Raw genomic sequence first — 20,481 nt, forward strand, 5'->3', positions numbered from 1 at the left:
CAAATCTTTTGAATATTAATTTAAAATTGTGAAAAAAATTCTCTCTAGTTCCACTGAAGTTCGAGCTCAGGTCTTTCAGATCTACGGTCTGATGCTCTAACCAACTAAGCTACGGAGAGACGAGAATATTTTCTTCACAATACCTACAAGTTGGATTCAAATGTCATCCATATACTGGTAAGAAAGACCTGGGCTCGAACCCCAGCGGAGCTAGAGACAATTTTTTCAAAATCTTAAGTGAATATTCAAAAAATAATGATTATAGACCATGTAGACAAAAAAATTAACATAAAAATTATTAACAAAATATCTTCGAAAATTTCATAGTTAAAAATAATCATTGGTGAACACAAAAAGGACTAAATTTTTAATATTTTGATTTTCAGTTTGAAGTTCTTCGTATTCCGGGTAGTTCATTAGTTTAAAGGCTTTATTTTAGTATACGTATCTTTTTCCAGTTCAAGGAAATAATTCTGTAGTTTGTAAAGCTTGGAAGATTAAATCAAAATATTGTTTCTAACCTGGATTGAACCATAAAGCTATGTCCAAGTGGAATTTTTAAATACCCTGAAACATGAAGGAATAGTAAGTACTATTTCCGTGAAAGAGAAGTCTTGAAATTCTCCAATAATTGGGAGAGGGAATCAAGCTAGTGCTGTTACGCGCGCAGCCGTAATACACTGCAATCTCGCTGCCCACAGAACAGCTCTAATAAGAGACGAAGATAGTAATTCTGATGTTTCCAGTTCCACTTTTGTCTGTCTTCACGCATTGGAGACATTACTCCTTACTATTCTGATTGCACTTTTCCATTGCTTTATTCTGAAATTGAATTATAACGAGCCAAATATAATCAACAGAATAGATGAAAGGTATTACATTTTTTATTTCATTATCATAACATAGATTTCCAACTTATTTGGCGATATTCTTCGAACAGACTATAATGTTACTATATTAATATATCTCTGCAAGTGTCAATGAGGCATATCGAATTTAATATAACTAAGTGCTATACTATTTGACCGGTTCTTTAACATTGAAATAAAAATTATAATAATGTAATATAATAACACTGATATAAAGGTGATGTATAAAATAGCAAAGAATGTGTTTTTTCTACATATAATGTGAATTTTAAGAACACTTTGGATGCACGTAAGTTCTTAATGTAGTACAATATTAGTGTATTATTCCTTCGTTTAAAGCAGTGCAGAGTAAATCATACTGAGGATATCCTGCGTAACGACTTCGAAGGTATTTAGTGTGTACCTCAGGGTCGAGATAACTGGGTTGCACTGCTGGATCTTCTTTCATAGCTGATCTCCACTCCAACTAAATAAGGAAAACAAATCTTACTTTCTTCAATATTAACATATTTAGAAGTATTATCACTTTTAGACATAAAGTTACTCAGAAAATTCAAAAGAATTTTAATGCAAAAGTTGATTACTAACTAATCGTAAAAATCTTTCCTTTGGTAGAACATATTGCTCTCCGCGGAGGAATTTTATTACATCTGCTCTTTCGCACCATGGCCAGATCATTAAATCTAACATGCCAGGTTGGCTTCCATTAAAAAATGGCTTTGCTCTTTTCGCAAGCTCTTTTTCGAAAAATTCCAATTCGTTTAAAGCTTCTTCGAATAACTCTTTCTGGTCTGTGTTCCCTGCGAACAGCTAAAAAGGCAACAGATTTTTGCTTGACAAATAACATTGCTAATACTTAAAGAATTATATCTAGGATACGTCTTGGTCTACCATGATAGGGAAGAGGGGTAAAAACAGTTATGACCTACTTGGTAAATGACAACTAGACAAACTTCGAATCAAGAAGATTGAAGATTTTCTTTATTTTAAATACAAGTTTAGACTTAAGTCCGAAGCTCGTTCGTCCGGGCTGGGGGGGGGGGGTATTGTTAAAATCGTTTTCAACATCATTTTTTAAAGTATCATGATATGATTTCCGAGTCATTGTATGAACTCCGCCGATTTTTAAGAGCTTTCATCGGCCTCTAAACGTTTGCGCCGGTCCAACTGGCCTAGGTGGCAACCCTAACAAAGTACCTGATATATGGTTGTGGTAACTGAGTTAAATCTCTCGATTAAGAGTTTGTCTTTCGCTTTGGCCAGCGGATTTTTTGGATAAAGGTGATTTTGCGGATAAACTTCATCTAAATAATCTGCGATAATCAAACTCTCATATAAGGTTTCTCCATTTTCAAACTCCAAACAAGGCACTTTGCCCAATGGACTCTTTTCCAATAACCATTCAGGCTTCTCTGTAAGATTTATGTTTACGACATCGTACCTGATGAGTTAGAAAAAAGTATATTGTTAGAAATATGCATATATCCCTAATAAAAATAATAAAAATGCAGTTAAAAAATGCTTAATTGGAAAAACTTCTTACTTTTAATTTACAATACTATGACAAAGTTACCAGTCGTGAAAATTTATTTTGGCTTGTTGAAGAGGCATGTTTGCATTCAGAATTAATTTAAATTTAATGTTTCTAAGTAGAAATCAAATGTTTTAAATATCTGATGCTCTGCTGAAGAAATTTGTAATGCAAAAAAAACAAAAACATTGGATGCTTAATCGTAGCCGTGCACATTGATCAAACGTGGAAATATATCAATTTACATTGTCAATAACAAAGATAATAACGTAGATGTGGCAAGTGGCGGCGGAGTGGGTATATATAGCTACTACTTTCGTCGGGTACGTAGCTACTGCCCTCTTCGTACTACCTTACTCCTTCTTTCTCTGTAGGTAAAATCGTTGCTTTGGCGGTAGGATGTTAAATCTATTATTATCCGTTGCTCCTCGCAGCAAATCCCTGTTTTAGCAAAGATTTCTTAAAACACCGATAAAGGAGAAGCAGGGATTCTGACATGATTTACAAAATAACAAATTACTATAAAATTATAATACTTTTGCAATTCTAATCCTTATTTTATTTGTGAAATTAGTGAAAATATTAAAGGTTTGCCACATAAATTAATTTTAATGCTAATTTTGCAATTAAGTAACTATTTATTTTTGGAATTGGTATTACACAAACCGGTCTATTAAGTGTAAATAATATCAATGTTTATTTAAAATGGATAAAGAAACATGTATTACATTTTCAATTCCTGACAGCAACTTTTTATTAAATAATAATCAATATTGATCCTAGATTAGAAGTAAACTGCACCAATTGAGTCTATGTATAAAATGACTCCATAAACTTGTACTAAATTTTCACTGTTATCCGAAACTTTTTTTTTCTTTACAAATGTATAACTTTGAAGGTTGCAGTATTTTAAATCAAAACTTTGTGATTTCGGTTTTATTTATCGAAATTAGTAGGGTGAGTGATCCAGTGGCTTAACAGTCACCAGTGAATGAACACGAATGCGATAAATATATAAATATAACCTTTCAAAGTTAGAGTCTTTATGAATTTCTATATATTTGAAATCTTGAAGCAATTTTGAAGAGTTTAATATACAATTCGTTGCAGTAAATTCTTGTAAATAATTTTTTAAATTTCTTAAATGTGAAGCATCATCGATTATGGTGAGTGATGGTGAGGAAGTCGTCGATCACTATAAGGTGCGTGCCTAAACAACTCCTCGTTTACACTGCTTTTACAACAAAATTATTTACCTTTTCTGCATCGAAGTTATGCTTTTATAGTTGTAAGATATTATTATTCAATTCCCCACAAGGTTTTTTCACAAAAAGTACGTTTTTTGATTAATAAATGAGTGTTCACGTACTGGACCTTTAAATTGCCCGTGTTCCAGTGAACGAACGCTGTCTTCATTTATTGGAGCAAAACTGTCACCCCGCAGATCCAGTGAATGAACAGCAGGTGACGGAGACCTGGCTGTTGTATCGTTACATATAAATAAGTTTGTTTCAATTAATGTTACTATAAATATCGAAGCTATAAATATAAACTATAAACTATAAATAGTTATAGTTTAAATGCATATTTTTGTGATTAGAAGATCAAAAAAGTACGCACGAACTAAGTTAAAGGTAAGGCAACTATGAGGTTAGAAATTTAATGCTTTTTTTGGGTTTAGAAAACGTTGTTTAACTCTAAAAAACATTAATTCGTGCTAGGTATTACTGCGTACTATTCAATATATATATAGTCATAAATTTTTAAAGAATTTCCATTTTTACAACACTGATTTATAATTTTATTTGCTAATTTAACCTAAAGCAACATACCAAGGTGTTGTATTACAAATGTTATGTGTTCTAAAAATCGCAGTTTTCTATTGTAGTCACTAGATAAGAGTTATCTATTTTTAAACGAAAAGTTGTATTTTTTGTAAGGTAAAAATAACTGATAGAAATGTTTTAAAAATAAATATTGCAATAGAAAATGAGGAAAAGTTAACCTAGTTCTGCGTTCAACTTTTGTATTCCCTCCTTTCTTTAAATCTAAATGTCTTGCGGTTTTTATTGAAATAATATATTTAATGAATTTCGCAACGCTTTCTAATATTTTACAGTATATAATTGCTCATTTTGTAATGTACCTATGTAATTTTATAACTAAATCCTAATTCTAATTTGTAGTGATTATAGTGTTCATTCACTGGTGCTCTACTGTTCATTCATTGGCTCACAAAGTTCATTCACTGGGGTTTTCGTTAATTTTGCACTATTTAATTATTTTTTATAAAGCTTTTTGGTAAAAACAAAATTTCTTTATCGGATTATGAACTTTGAACCCTTAAGAATCTATTTACAAAAGTTTTGTAAGAATAATCAATTATTATAACGTGAAATGGACTAGTTGTAATCAGTGATTTCCTTAAGTGTTCATTCATCACTGGGTCACTCACCCTATATAAAAAAAAAGAAAATGCAAATTTTCGGCAAAACAACATATTGTACCAAAACATTTAAGCAGCTGCAGTGGATTTGAGTAAAATTTACTGAATCATTTTTTATGAAGTAAAATTTCACATAAATTTGAAAATTTATTATTTAATTTACATTATAAGTCAAATAACATATCGTTGGAATCGTCATAATTCGCACATTTCGATGATTCTATTTATTAATTAGCAAGTGCTAAATTCAAACAATTTTATATACCAAATTTTATTCCACATTACTCCCGCTGACTTGCATCGGCGGCAGCAGTTGGGCTAGGTGATGGGAAGCCCTTGGGGGGAGGGGCGTACACAGGTAGCCAGATGTATATAGGATGTTCAAACTAAATTCTAGAAAAATGGCCTACAGGGTTTCCCATGGGGTTTTCCCCGAGTTAAAATGAGGTCACAAATTTAGAAAGAGCTCTATGTATATTGTAAAAAATGTAAAAAATTTTTGTCTTGAAAATTGCAGAGAAAAAAAGTTTACCTTATTTATGCACGGAACCTAATTATACAGTTCTTAACAAACTCAGGGACAAAAAGCATGGTTCATTAGCAGGTGAAATAAAAAGTGACCACTGATTTGTTGAAACACAGTAAAATGTTTTTAAACCCATTGTTTTGAAGACAACTTGCTACTGAAAATTTGTTTTTTTGTGAAGATATAATTTATATTTTACTCATTGCAGAATAAATAAAGAGAGTTCTAGGCACTTTTGTCAGACTTTATCAATTACTTTATAGACCGCAATGAACAGACCTTAATATTGTGAATTTTCAGGGGTTTCACCACTAAGTTTCACCACAGATTTCAAAAGAATACAAGAATTCCAAACATTTCAAAAAGGATGCAGTACACCCGATTTGAAAGATTTGAAACATTTCAAACGATTTTAAAACGTTTCAAATTATTTTTGAATATTTGAAAAGATTTAAGATTATTTTAAAATTTCACAAATAGTTTATAAATTTGACAAGAATTTCCCCAAGATTTCGAAAGTTTCATAAAGATTGCAAGGATTTCAAATATTTAAAAAAGGCGGGTGCACCAGATTTCGAACATTTCCAAACATTTTTAAACTTTAAAAAGATTTTAAAGACTGAAAAGGGTATAGTAAACCAAATTTATAAAATACAAAAGATTTCAGAAAGATGTCACAAAGATTTCAAAAATTCATAAAAATGTCATATAGATTTCAAAAGAATACAAGAATTCAAATATTCCAAATAGGATGCAGTACACCAGATTTTAAATTTTTTTAGAAGATTTAAAAAGATTTTAGATTAATTTAAATTTCCCAAATAGTTTATAAATTTGACTAAATGTCCCAAAGATTTCGAACGTTTCATAAGGATTGCAAGGATTTCAAAGATTTGAAAAAGGCGGGTGTACCAGATTTCAAACATTTCCAAAAGTTTTAAAACTTTAAAAAGATTTCAAACATTTTAAGGACTCTGAGAAGGTTATAGTAAACCAGATTTATAATATACAAAATATTTGAGAAGGATGTCACAAAGAATTCAAAAATTCATAAAAACGTGATACAGATTTCAAAAGAATACAAGAATTCGAAAAAGGATGCAGTACATCAGACTTCAAAGATTTCAAAACATTTCAAACGTTTTTAAAAGGTTTCAAATTATTTGAGAATGTTCGAAAAGATTTAATATTTAAAATTAATTAAAAATTTCATAAATAGTTTATAAATTTCCCAAAGATTTCGAACGTTTCATACGGATTTCAAGGATTTCAAAGATTTGAAAAAGGCGGGTGCACCAGATTTCGAACATTTCCAAAAGTTTTAAAACTTTAAAAAGATTTCAAAGATTTTAAAGACTTTAAGGAGGGTATAGAAAACCATACTTATGAAATACAAAAGATTTTACACATATTACAAATATTGTCATGATTTCTAAATACAAAATATTAAAGAAAGATGTCACAAGGATTTTAAAAATTCATAAAAGTATCATACAGATTTCAAAAGAATACAAGAATTCCAAACATTTCGAAAAGGATGCAGTACATCAGATTTCAAAGATTTAAAAACTTTTTAAACGATCTTAAAAGGTTTCAAATCGTTTTAGAAGATTTGAAAAGGTTTAAGATGCATTTAAAATTTCACAAATAGTTTATAAATTCGACAAAAATTTCCCGAAGGTTTGGAACGTTTAATAAGGATTGCAAGGCTTTCAAAGATTTGAAAAAGGTGGGTGCACCAGATTTCGAACATTTCCAAAGATTTTAAAACTTTAAAAAGATTTCAAAGATTTTAAAGAATCTGAGAAACAAAGATTAACAAACATTACAAAGATTAAAGAAACCTTTCACAAATATTTCAAAAATTTCATAACAATTTCAAAACATTTCAAGATATTTGTCAAAAATTTCAGATTTCAAGGATTTCAAATAATTTACAAAACTTTAAAAAGATTACAAAGGGTTTCATACCAATTTTAATATTTTACAAATACTTTTAGTACTTCAAGAGATTTCAACGAATTCATGAAGATTTCAAAGATTTCAAAGAAAATTTATGTTCGCAACAAATTAAGAATTTGTTTATGTATGGTTATACTTATAAATTGCTTAAAATTAAAAATCTTACCTGCATTAGAGCACCATTCCTTATGTCCGAAACGTTTTCGTTGGGAAAACAAAAAAGTATTACCCCGTCTCCTCTGAAACTCGAGCACCCCTTGTATGTACAAAATTCCACCGATTTCATTGCACTGGGTATTGTTTTTACTTTTACTTTATTGTGCGAACCTCAATTTCTGAACCTCGTTTCATGAAACTGATTTCACGAAGCTTATTTCGCGAACTTTACTTCGCGAACCTTATTTCGCGAATCCGGGAATATTGATTGCGGGTGTATGGGGCGTCGTAAGAATCTATAATCGTTGAAAAAAGCCCTTATCTCATCAGAACTTCATAAAATGAAATCTTCAAGTACAAGTGATAATTTTTTTAAATTATCTGCAAGAGAACGTAAGCAAAAGTGTGTAAAATATGGGTGGGTGAAAATATTATGTCAAAACATTTTGAAATTCAAGAGATATTTCAAACATAATTGTCTCAACAGCAAGTAAAGAGAAGTAGCTATTATACAATGCCTTGGAGGCTGGAGTCCTTTTAAACTTTAAACCATCATTAGAAATAGGTGCTTGAAAGTCTTGAATGGAAATTTTCGTTTTTTAATTTAAAAAATTTAGAAATGTTATATCAGTTATTCGATAAATAAAACCAAAATGGCTGCAATTTCTCCCTGAAATTTTGTTCGTTATCATTCGCCGTTTGGTTCGAAAGTTGAATTATTGTTTTTTTGCACACCTTTTTTTATTAATAAAAACAAAATAAAAATTCCTACTCAGAAATGATCTGAAATTCTTTACATTAGTTTTTAAAAGCTGCAATTCACCCGGATGGAACTGTTTTTCGTATCTCACGTCGTTTGGTTAAAAATTTCAATTTTTTATTTCTTTCATAATATTTTCGATAAATAAGACCATAATGACAAGTCGTTTGACATAAAATTTGAATGTTCGATTTTTGCATCGAATTTTCGATGGATAAAACCACAACTGTCCGTCTTAAAACGTTGAGATCCGCTGAAAAACTAAGGTTTCAAATTTCGGAAGATTATAATACTTTCTGAATTATAAATGATGAAAGTGCGAAAAAATTGGAAAATACATTCTTTCTACTAACATTAATGTTAGTACCGCATTCCTAAGATTTCAAGAGCAATGATATTGCGTTTTCAACAAAAAAGTTGAGTTTTGTAGCTAAATAGGCTAAGGTTTTAAAAAATATTCGAGTTTCTTAAATCGTAAAGTTGAATTTTTAAACAAAAGAGATCAATTTTTCACCAATTAGATGATTTTCGGAAAAAAAACAATTAATTTCGAACGACATAGTTGTACGCAAAACCAAATGGTTGAAATTTCAAGAAAAAATACGAATTTTCAAGAAAAAAAGTTTCATCTTTTACCAAGCTCTCGAATTTTCAAGCAAAAAAAGATGACTTTCCTACCGCCACATATAAATTTCCAACCGAAAAGGATAAATTTTCTATTCAACAAACCATATGAATTTTCCACTAAAAAAGATGGCTATATTCCCTGACTATATTCGTAGACTCTTCAAATATAAGGAATTAACTTTGGTGAAAATTTTGTTTGTTATGAAAAACAAACAATACGTGTCTCATCTATTGCATTGCAAAAAATAGATTTGAGCCACAAACAATTCCGTTACATTACAAAGACCAGACTGCCCGGATTTAATATTTGAAATCGGTATTTTTTTTTTTTAAAAGAGATTTTTTATATTTAAGCTTTTGACATTTTCTTTCTTAATCTATCAATATAATCTAATGCACCTGAAAACTCGCCAACAATTATATATATTTAATTATAGGTACATATATTCCGGATCTTTAAAATCTAATAACTATATATATTACACCTAGGATTGCTATACAATATAAATAGATCTAGCCGTGCATCCTATAGCTTATGTGACTAATGTTAAAAGTATATGAGATATTATTCTTCAGAATTAAAAAGATTAAAATCAAGAATGTCACGATCAAAAATCGGAAAAAATATTCTTCAATGCAAAGAAAAGTTCAGTGAATTAAAGAAATATATTCACTAGCTTTTAGTCGCAAAAAAGTTTATTTGATGGAAATTTCTTCAAGTACCGAAAAAATCGGTTTAATCGAAATTTCGGTAGAAGTAGGTCCTTTTCCAGCTCCATTTGTACCAATAAATCCACCCATCTGTACCGAAATTTCAGTACCTGTAGCCACGGTCTTTTTGATTTCAAGACATTTCTTTAGTTCAAAGCAATAATTTTTTGTTACAATACAGATCTTTCTTTAATTGAAAATGATTTTTTTCATTTGGAAGTATATTTTGGTTGAATAAAGAAAATTATCTTAAAGGAAGTGGATCTTCAATTCGAGACAAATATTTTTCTGACATTTTCATAAATATTTACAGTTGAAATTAAATGCAATTTTGTTCAACTTTGATTAATATTTATTTGTTTAATGATTGCTCATGACGTAATATTGGCATTTGATAGTCTAATATGGTTATTTATCGTCCTCGATTACTCAAAAAAAAAAAAAAAAAAAAAAAACAACGCAGCATTATTTCATTTAAAACTTTTGACCATAACTTAGATTATGAACATTTTTAATTTTAAAATTATACGGTCTAATTTAAAAAAATTGAAATTAAAGTGATTTGACTTAGAAAACACGACAACTTCAAGACGGTTGTGTTTAAAATTGTGCAATTTTAAAGGTTTGGTTTCAAACGTCTTGAAAGTACAAACATTATATTTAATTATAATCTTTATTTCAAGAATATTTCATGAAAGATATCTAATTATCTCTCCAAATCACTGAGTTTCATAATTTTTGAAAATCATTTTCGAGTTTTATTTTTTATGGCTTTTTCTTGTAAGTTGAGAAATTGACATTATCCAGAAAAAAATTACAATACCATTATTAAGATAAATATATTATGTACATATTTATAACTTAAGAATACATTGAAATGTTTTAATTCTTTTCGCAATATCGTCTTAAAGAACTTCAAAAAATAGTTAATCTTGGGGATTTAATTATTTAATGAAAATGCATATTCCTAATAACTCGGTGATTCAATAAGCTCTAGAGAAAAATAAATATTGCATAAGAGGCCGTTAAAAAAATTTGGAACGCCCTGGGGGGGGCGATGTTCACTCCAATGTTAAACTTATACAGACCTTATACAGCAAAAGCGACAGGAGGGGGGGGGGGGTCTAAACTGTCAGGAAAAAGCGTCAAGTATTTTTTGAACGGCCTGTATACATATTAGGTGTCAAAAAATAGTCTCTTCAAAGTATATATCATTCGACACAGAATTTCATGAAACGTTGAAACGTATAGATTCATAAAGTCCCAGAAAATTATTTTTGATGCCTGTTTGTGAAAATCTTAAAAATCAGTTGTATCTGGATGGTCTGAAAGATCTAAATTCTAAAATTCTATCGAAGAACCTAGAACTTGATGGAAGGAAAGTGCCCTGGAAATTTTTACTCAATATCTTCTGTTAGGTTCAGTAAATTTCCCGAGTACCCCATCCTTTGAATTGAAGGATTAAACCTAGAGACGTAGATCCCATTGATTTTGTTGTTTTCCATTAAATATTTTCTATTTTTTAACCGTCATGTCTACCTACAATTCTTTAAATTTTTATAAATTCAGAAGCAAATTGTTATCTTGTATAAAAAGGTATTATAATAAGGTATGTTCAGTCAATATGAATTGAGAATAAAATTTTCGGTTACAGTAGTTTAAAATTTATAACTTAACTACAATTGAAATGGTTACTAACGTGGGCTTTCTGTTCGCTATAAATAAATATACATTTAGCTATTAATTAGCCAAATATATTTAATAAATAATTGTAAGAAGGACGTGAAGGCTTCAACCTTTGGAACTATATAAAACATGTACCGAAAATATCCAGCTAATCGTACCAAAATGTCGATATATAGAGCCCCTTCGTCCTGAAATTCGTGCCGAAATTTCTGTACACGTAGCCCTGTCATTAAAAATTGAAACGTTTAAAGTTGAAAATAACATCAAAGAAACTAAGCCTCGAACTGAGCAGTGTAATATTTTATACACAAAATTAATAGATAAAATATTAAAAACTATGCATTACTGATACATTTTTATATTGTTTAAATTGAAACTAAATTTCTATTTCACGTTGTGCACTCTTTAGTAGTTATCTCAAGTTCAAAAATTATTTTAAAACTTGAGGGAAATATTTCCATTGTTAACTGTAACTAACTTTAGAAGATTGCGCTAGGCGAACTTTCGAATAAATAATTCAATTTAAAATTATTTACTTATTCAGAGAGTTACATAGATTTCTGTTTTCTGTTCAGGTAAAAGTTGCGAAATTCTTATGTATGGTTTGTTCTATTCGTTGAAGAACTCTCTAGAAAATTTTTTAGTATGTCTATATTTACAAAAATGTATTTAAGAAAAATATTGTTGTTAAAATTAATGATTGTATAATTCCTGAATAAAATATAAGCTAAAACGTACCACAGAGATTCGTAGAGAATCCTTCAAAGAATAAAATTAAGTGAAAAAAAATAATTTGAAATTTTTTTTTCAAAATTCGCCTAGTAATTTGAGCATTTTCTTTAAATTTAAAAATAATTTTTAACGACGTTTATTTTTTAACTTGAAATAACTTCTATACATAGTTCTTTATTGCATCAAATTGGAAGTCTAAGAAATTCAACAATTGAGCTGCCGGATCGAAGAAGGGCCTTTCTTCTCTTTATACTCTTTATTCGGCTCCCCTATATCTCTGGAGCAAGTTTTTATTCTTTTCTTAAATTACAAAATTGATTGCTGTCTTTATCGAAACACGATTTTCAAATCCCATAGAATTTGAACCTCCAAATTCTTGAATGATTTACTCGGAATTGGTTAACTTATTCTAATCAAAATCATCTCTCAATTTAGCAACTCAATATTTCAGAAGCAAGATTTTATTTTTTATTTATACTGAAAATTATACTTTTGATCGCTTTTTGCAACCGAGCCTTTTCCAGTTTTAGACTTCTGTCACTTTGAAATTGTAAACTTCTACAATCTGTTTCTCGAAACTGGATTTTTTTAAACACACATTTTCTTGTTTTAATTTAGAAACACTTCATTTTGGGTCCAAAGTTTTTTTTATCTTCAAATGGTGATTTCGATTTTATAGAATGTTATTTCGTTCTCCTGAAAATTCCGCTTTTGTTGCTCATCTCGTTCTGTACTGCAGTCCTTTATTTATGAGTGACATTGAAAATGAAAAGATTACGATACAAATACAAAAGAACTTTGTCATTTGGTTGAGAATAATTTCATTTTGAAGGCATAGTTCTATCATAGTCTATTGTTTGGTGCCATACGTCAGTAGGGCCAGAATTGAGCTGCCGGATCGAAGAAGGGCACATAAACTTATTTCGCCGGGAGTGGGGAGGCCCCTGAAAGTTTTCAAAAGCATTTTCGTATTTTAATTTTTTAAGACTATAACTAGATGTAGAATTTCATTGCGCATCTTTTTCCCCTCAGGCAAAAAGTTGTAGCTTTTTTATTTTTCTAATTAAAGCCAAATCGAATTGATATTCCAGAAGTTATTAACGTCTTAAGCCGATAGCAGCTAGGCAACTCGGGCGCGGGCTTAAGTAATCAGGTACTATCAAAGGATTATGCATAAATAAGCAATAGTGCATGATATAAAATAATTAAAAAATGTAATATTATGTTAAATAGAATGGTTCTATTTTTATAACAAACTGTAAAAAAGTAAAACAAAACATAAACATCTAATAGTTGAGATTCGTCGGATTCTTTAATTCTGCGAATTTTTCAATGCTTCAAATTCGTAGAATTGAAAACAGTGAAATATCGACAAAGTGCACTTGTTTTTCATTCCTGTTGTAATAGAGCGTTAGTATTTTTTGTCTTCTGAAAGAGAAATGTCATGGGATTTTTAATTTTTTAACAAAAGTGTTGTGATATGATGTCAGAGCAAGCGAATCCTAGAGGTAGAAGAAGAAGTAGACATGAAGAACAGTGGGAGGAAAATTTGCGAAAAACTAAGAGAAACAAGGTATAAATTTTATATTCTAAAAAAATTCGATAAAAAAATATGTCATAAAAATAATAGCGATAATTTTTTCACTGCAAATATCAATTCATAAATGTGAGATATTTTACTCTGAATTTAAATCAGTAAAATTTTATTGAAAATCAGTGACAATCAGTGAGCGAACAGGTTCTCACTATTTTATCAGCGAAATGTCCTTTATTTCTTTCAGGGTGAAGAATATATATCTGTTTCAAATAAAATCCAGAATGCAAAAGTTTTTGAGCCTATTAAATTCTTCTGTAAACGTCTGAAGTCTCATGAAAAAATTTGAATCTCAGAATAGAATACATTTCATTCGAATTTTTGGCAATTAGCTGATTACGACAAGCAGAATATTTTGATAAGTAATATAATGAAATGCGAGAATCCATCATCTGCAGATCTTAGTTCCAAAAAAACAGAGGGTAATAAAGTGAAATTTTGAATTTCCCCATGAGAAAAAAAATATTCTTGTTTGTCAGCAATTTCTCTGCGAATTACTTGGCGTAGGAATTAAAAGATTAAGGGGTTTACGAGGAAAAATTTTTAATACAAAAAAATGTATGCGATACTAGAGGTAAACACACTAATCGTAATGTAAAATTAAATGCCAATGTGAAAGACCTAATCAAAATTCACTGTTATAGTTTGAGACATCGCGAATCTCACTATAAAAGAGAAGGAACTGCTTTAAAATACTTTGAAAATCCGGAATTGAATTTAAGTACTTTATTTAACCTATTTCTTGACTACTATCAGAGCGTCACACAAGAGGAAGATATTCCTTTAAGCGAATCTTGCTACGCTAAATATTTTAATCATAACTTGCCTTTTTCGTTTAAGCTTCCCCGAACCGATGTATGTAACGTGTGCTACGAAAGTGAACGAAAAAATATCGAATCTCCGAATATTACTAAGCACAAAAAAAGCGAAAGATTATTTCAGGTTTAAAAAAGAACTTTTATCAGAAAAAAACGTTCTATGTTGCGAGTTCGATTACGCGCAAAATTTACCATTACCAAAGATTCCCGTCAATGATCAGTTTTATAAAAGATTATTATGGCTTTTTCTTTTTAATGTCCATGTACACAATACAGATAAAAGTTAAATGTTTCCATACCTCGAAGGGCTTGCAAAGAAGGGTGCGAACACGGCTTGTAGCTTTCTATATCATACAGTAAAAGAAGAATTTAATTCAGAACGTCACTCTAAAATAATCCTTTTCTCGGATGCTGCCTCTGGACCAAACCGTAATTATACCATGTTTACATTTTTAATTCTATTATCAATGGAACTAAATGTTGAAATTTTACACGTATTTCTTGTCCGCGGCCATTCATGTTGTATATGCTATGGCAATTTTGGCATGTACGATCAGAAGAAGAAAAAAATGGAGAGAATTGAAACGTTCGATGATAATTATAATCTAATTCTTAGTGCTCGTAATTCTCCTTTCACTATAATTAAATCTGCAACAGAAATTTTACAAGATTTTGATATATTATTGAGGGATAACTTGTAAAAACCCAAAGGAATGAAAATAAGTGAATCAAATGTCATTCAGTATCATCCAAGCGGAAAAATCCATGTTTTTCAAAATTATAATAAAGAAAATCCTTCTGCTTATAAAGTAAATTTAGCTATTGAATTTGCAACTCTTCCTAAGTTACATCCACCTCGAGTAGGTATCAGTATAGCTAAAATAAAATACGTTAAAAGTTTAATGGTTTATCTTACAGAAAAAGGACGCGTGTTCTTGAAAAATTTTTTTTCTTTAATTGAAACTAAACCTTGTGACAGTAAGGCTCTAAATATGACTTCCGACGATGATAGCTGTTCTGAATAAAAAATAATCATTTTGTTTTTTCCATAAACAGAATGTATATATCAAAGCGAACAAGGATCTCATTAGTAATCATAAGTTCAGAAAGCATAATATTCACATTAAAGACGTTAATATATTTTAAAATTATTATTAAATAAAAAATGTAAAGAGCTTACGAACTAAAATAAATTTTTTCCCAACTTCTAATTCTGCGAATTTTCAGAGGTTATATGATTTTGTTAGATTTGTCTCAAAAAGGGAACCATACTATTGTACATAATATTAAAATAATAAATTATTTTACATTATGCACTATTATCTATTTATGCATAATACATTGATACTACCTGATTACTTGTTTAGTTTTTACTTTTGGCGCCGGTGAACTGCATTATGAATCGGATCTGAGACTCTCGCTACAGCCCGCGCGCGAGTCGCCTAGCCGCTATCGACTTAAGACGTTAATAATTTCTGGAATATAAATTTGATTAGCGATAAGCGCCACGCATCAGAAATAAATTAACAACAATTTTTATTAAAATGATTTTAAAATTAATTTTTCTCTATCAGTCTGAGGACATTTCGAATTACATTCTCTGGAAATTTGATTGAAAAATCTTAAAATCTTACTGACTGAGCACAAGTTGAATTGAAAAACGAATTAAAATTGATTTTTCGAGAAAAACCAGTTTTTTGGCTTTAATTGGAAAAACAGAAAAAGCTACAACTTTTTTCTTAAGGGAAAAAAGATGCGAAATGAAATTCTACATCTAGGTTTTTGAAAACTTCCAGGGGCCTCTCCACTCCCGGCGAAATAAGTTTATGTGCCCTTCTTTGATCCGGCAGCTCAATTCTGGCCCTACTGGCGTATGGCACCAAACAATAGACTATGATAGAACTATGCCTTCAAAATGAAATTATTCTCAACCAAATGACAAAGTTCTTTTGTATTTGTATCGTAATCTTTTCATTTTCAATGTCACTCATAAATAAAGGACTGCAGTACAGAACAAGATAAGCAACAAAAGCGGAATTTTCAGGAGAACGAAATAACATTCTATAAAATCGAAATCACCATTTGAAAATAAAAAAAACTTTGGTCCCAAAATGAAGTGACAGGAGCCTAAAACTGGAAAAGGCTTGGTTGCAAAAAACGATCAAAAGTACAATTTTCAGTATAAATAAAATCTTGCTTCTGAAATGTTGAGTTGCTAAATTGAGAGAAGATGATTTTGATTAGAATAAGTTAACCAATTCCGAGTAAATCATTCAAGAATTTGGAGGTTCGAATTCGATGGGATTTGAAAATCGTCTTTGGATAAAGACTGCAATCAATTTTGTAATTTAAGAAAAGAATAAAAACTTGCTCCGGAGATATAGGGGAGCCGAATAAAGAGTATAAAGAGAAGAAAGGTATATGTTTATTTGTAAATGAATAATAATAATAATTTTAACAAACATCCTTTCTGATGGCACGGAAAAAAATTAAGTAAAAAAACCCTTGTAAAAGCGTTCTGTTCTTTTTTTGTTTTAAACAAAATTTGGGAAGATAAATGTGGTCAGAAAAAGGTTTTAAAAAAGGTAAGAGACCAGAAAATAAAAAAAGAAAATATGAAGATGGGATACAAGTATAGTCAACTATTTTCTTTTGCCTCACCAACATTCTTATTTTACTATATTAAAAACGAGCTTTTGAACAAAGCCTTTTAATGAAATGTGTATTAAATTGTTTGAGAATTTTACATGCAAAAAGTCCAGTTTCGGAAAAATGTTGGTTATCTAGTTCTGCACTGCAATCATTGAAAGGTACATAATGTTTCAAAATTCATAATCCTATAAATAAAACTGTTCACAATTTAAGAATTTAAAATACAACTCGTTTCAACATGAAAGCATCACAAATTATACATATATAGTATGGGTATATATGTAAATCGTTTGGAGTTACAAAAATTTCAATTTGTTATTAGTTATTGTTAGTTTATTGTTATTTTCATCGATCGTCGGGTAAACACATAGTTCTAATTACTCCAGTGACCATTAATATTTTCAGAAAACTCTATTATCGACTGAAAATCTATTCGGCGACAGCGCCTCTTACGCTCATTTTACTCACAACAACTGTTAAGAGGGGATGGATACTTGTGCGCGTAGAGAGGCACAGCGGGGTGGGTTCGGATTTTCGCCGACAGCGCCGCCTACATTTATCCTAACCTGCTAATAATTCTATCCCTACTCTGTCGCCATTTGCCGTATCGAGGTGTTTCATATCTTTGGTAAATAATTTCATATAACCCTCTCGCGCTTACCCGAGTGATCTTTTAAGAGTAGCTATTGTATATTTTTCATATATGATTCGCTGCCTGCAAAAAGGGCCTTCAGTCCACTTTTTCCCGAAAGTGAGATCAGCATTGATTCGTAACTAGCACAAGATCAGTTACGAGTGAAGATGTTGGTTTGAAATAATTTAAAGTGTTGATTACTGGTCTATGTATTTATTAAAGATTAACTAACTGCAAGATCCCACTGTATTGTTACTTAAGAAACAAGACGTTTCGACTATTCTTCGATAGTTTTCATCAGTGTTACGATATACAGATCATAAATGACCTATTTAAACAGTTTAGTTATATTAAACACTAAGTTATTGCTTTAGAGAATTAATATAAATTAATCAAGACCTATGAGCTGATGAATTTTAATATTAGAACTTATTACCTTTAGTTGATAAAGTTTCATATATTGAAATTAACTTATATTGAAACTAAGGATTGATTTGATTCCGTCCACAGGACGAACATAAATAAAACTTTTTATTGTTAAAAAGCCCTGAAAAGATGTTATTTAGTTGGTTGCATGGATGAGGCTATTATATATAACACTCATATTGTTTATATCACTTCTAGAATTAACATTATTCGTTTTTTTTTATAATATAAAACATTTTCATGAAGATTCGTTTGTAGTTGTGAGATTCTGTGGCTAAATATTTACATTTTTCAACTCAAACCTATGCTGATAATTGGTTGAATGCTTGTCAAGAGTAGCGCTAGTATCCATTCTAGGGCATGCTCTTGTGTTCATTTACTGTTTGTTGCATGTAACGTTTAGTTTGACCTATGTAACATTTATTGCAATCCATGCATGTTATTTTATAAATTACATCTGTTTTTATTATCAGGAATATGATCTTTCAGACGTTATAAAAGATTAAATCAAACACATTTTAAATAAACAGAAGGAAATAGATAAACTAAAAATATTAATTACTAATAAAAAAGAAAGAAAATTTCCCAATTTATCAAACACCTTCTTTGAAACTCAAACGATTAGATTCTTAAAATTTGGGAAAAAACTTATTTCTGATTCTATTAAGAAATTTGATTGGCTAAAGTTTCGATATTATAGACAAAGTAGATATCGTACGAATCCTAATTGGATTTTGAACAGGACTAAAGTAAAATTACCTAAAAATGTAGAATATTTTCTCAGTTTAGAAAGTAATTTTTGCATACCTTATAACAACAAATATACAATAGTTAAAGATACAATATGTAATACTGAGGATAAAATTTACTTAAAAGAAAAGGAAAAAAGGAATGAATTTATATCATAAGTCGCCTTTAAATTACGTAGCGTTTTATCACGAGCGACCAACAAAGTCATTTTTGATCCGAATTTAATGAACTCGCTATTGAGACTAGGGAATTTTTTCAAACCATAGAAATATTGTTGTTACTAATGCTGATAAGAGCAGTGCTACCGTCCTTATTGAACACTTAGAATACATAAAAAAATGTCTGTATCTGTTAAATGATTTAACTGAATATAAATTAATTAAAGCTGATCCTACTTACAGAATACAAATAGATCTCAATAAGCTAATTGATGAAATTTGGTTATTTTGTTTCATTAACTCTGACATTTGCAAAACTTTGAAATATACTAATGGACATCCTTCGAATTTTTATGGGTTACCCAAGATCCACAAACCCGATTGTCCATTGAGACCAAATACTTCCTTTGTTGGTTCTCCATTATACTATAATTCAAAATATATTGCACATCCAATTAAAGCAACGTTAGGAAATTCACAATGTTATATAAAAGATAGCTGGAATTTGGTACATAAGATATCCAAATTCAAGATTCCAGAAGGATATACATTTTTAACTCCCCATGTTGTATCCCTGTTCTCTAACATTCCACATGTACTTGTACTTGAAGCTGGTAAGAATAGATGGAATAACATAGAACTTTACACTGAATTATCATTTGAATGTTTGATTATGATTTTAAAATTTTGTGTTGGAAATGCGTACTGTGTGTTCCAAACAAAATATTTCAAACAGATCTATGGAGTGCCATTGGGTTCCCCCATATCAGGGGCAGTATCAGACCTGGTGATGGAAGAATTGGAACAGATAATTCTCAATAACAATCCAAAGCTTACTCCTTTGTTCTTTTAATGGTATGTAGACGATATTTTATCTTGTCTCCCCAGAGATCAAATTCTTTCATTTAAAGATCTTTTCAACACATATAACAGAATTAAATTTACTTTAGAATATGAACGTGAAAAAAGTATTAATTTTTTAGATGTGCAACTTATCAATAAAAAAGGCAACATTTATACCAACTGGTTTCGTAAGAACACATGGTCGGGCAGATATACAAATTTTAAATCCATCACATACCCGCCATACAAAACTAGTATTGTCAACAATTTGGTAGACCGAGCGACTAAGCTCGCATATCCCTCTTTTCATGAAGAGAACCTAAAAATAGTAAAAGACACTCTTAAAATCAATGGCTTCCCCATCAGCCTAATTAGCAAACTAGTCGATAACTGTGTTAATTTATTACTTTCTCATAACAATAACACAGATAAACCTCACAACAAAGAAGTAGAGTTGTATAGATCAATAGTCTTACCATATAATACGCAAACTATTAGATTTGAAAATAAACTATATAACAACCATAATATTAAGATAATTTTCAAACCCATAAAGGATCCATTTAACCTTTTCAAACGTCTGAAAGAAATTAAAAGTAA

General features: G+C 30.0%; 1 protein-coding gene across 2 annotated transcripts in view; it reads right to left on the reverse strand.

Moving 5' to 3' along the window:
* Positions 1-866: 866 nt before the first annotated feature.
* The window catches only part of LOC117169020 (pyrimidodiazepine synthase-like), a 29,634-nt gene continuing 10,019 nt past the window's right edge, over positions 867-20,481 (reverse strand). The window contains exons 3-5 of one of the 2 annotated variants that reach the window (XM_033355075.1): positions 2,067-2,310; positions 1,458-1,679; positions 867-1,335 (exon numbers count right to left, since the gene is read on the reverse strand). In XM_033355075.1, the coding sequence (XP_033210966.1) occupies positions 1,183-1,335; positions 1,458-1,679; positions 2,067-2,310 (619 nt within the window). In that variant the 3' untranslated portion in view covers positions 867-1,182. The remainder of the gene's footprint in view (positions 1,336-1,457; positions 1,680-2,066; positions 2,311-20,481) is intronic. The other variant, XM_033355074.1, reaches the window with a different exon arrangement.

The sequence above is a fragment of the Belonocnema kinseyi genome, chromosome 3 (genome assembly GCF_010883055.1).
Source record: "Belonocnema kinseyi isolate 2016_QV_RU_SX_M_011 chromosome 3, B_treatae_v1, whole genome shotgun sequence".
Taxonomy (NCBI): domain Eukaryota; kingdom Metazoa; phylum Arthropoda; class Insecta; order Hymenoptera; family Cynipidae; genus Belonocnema; species Belonocnema kinseyi.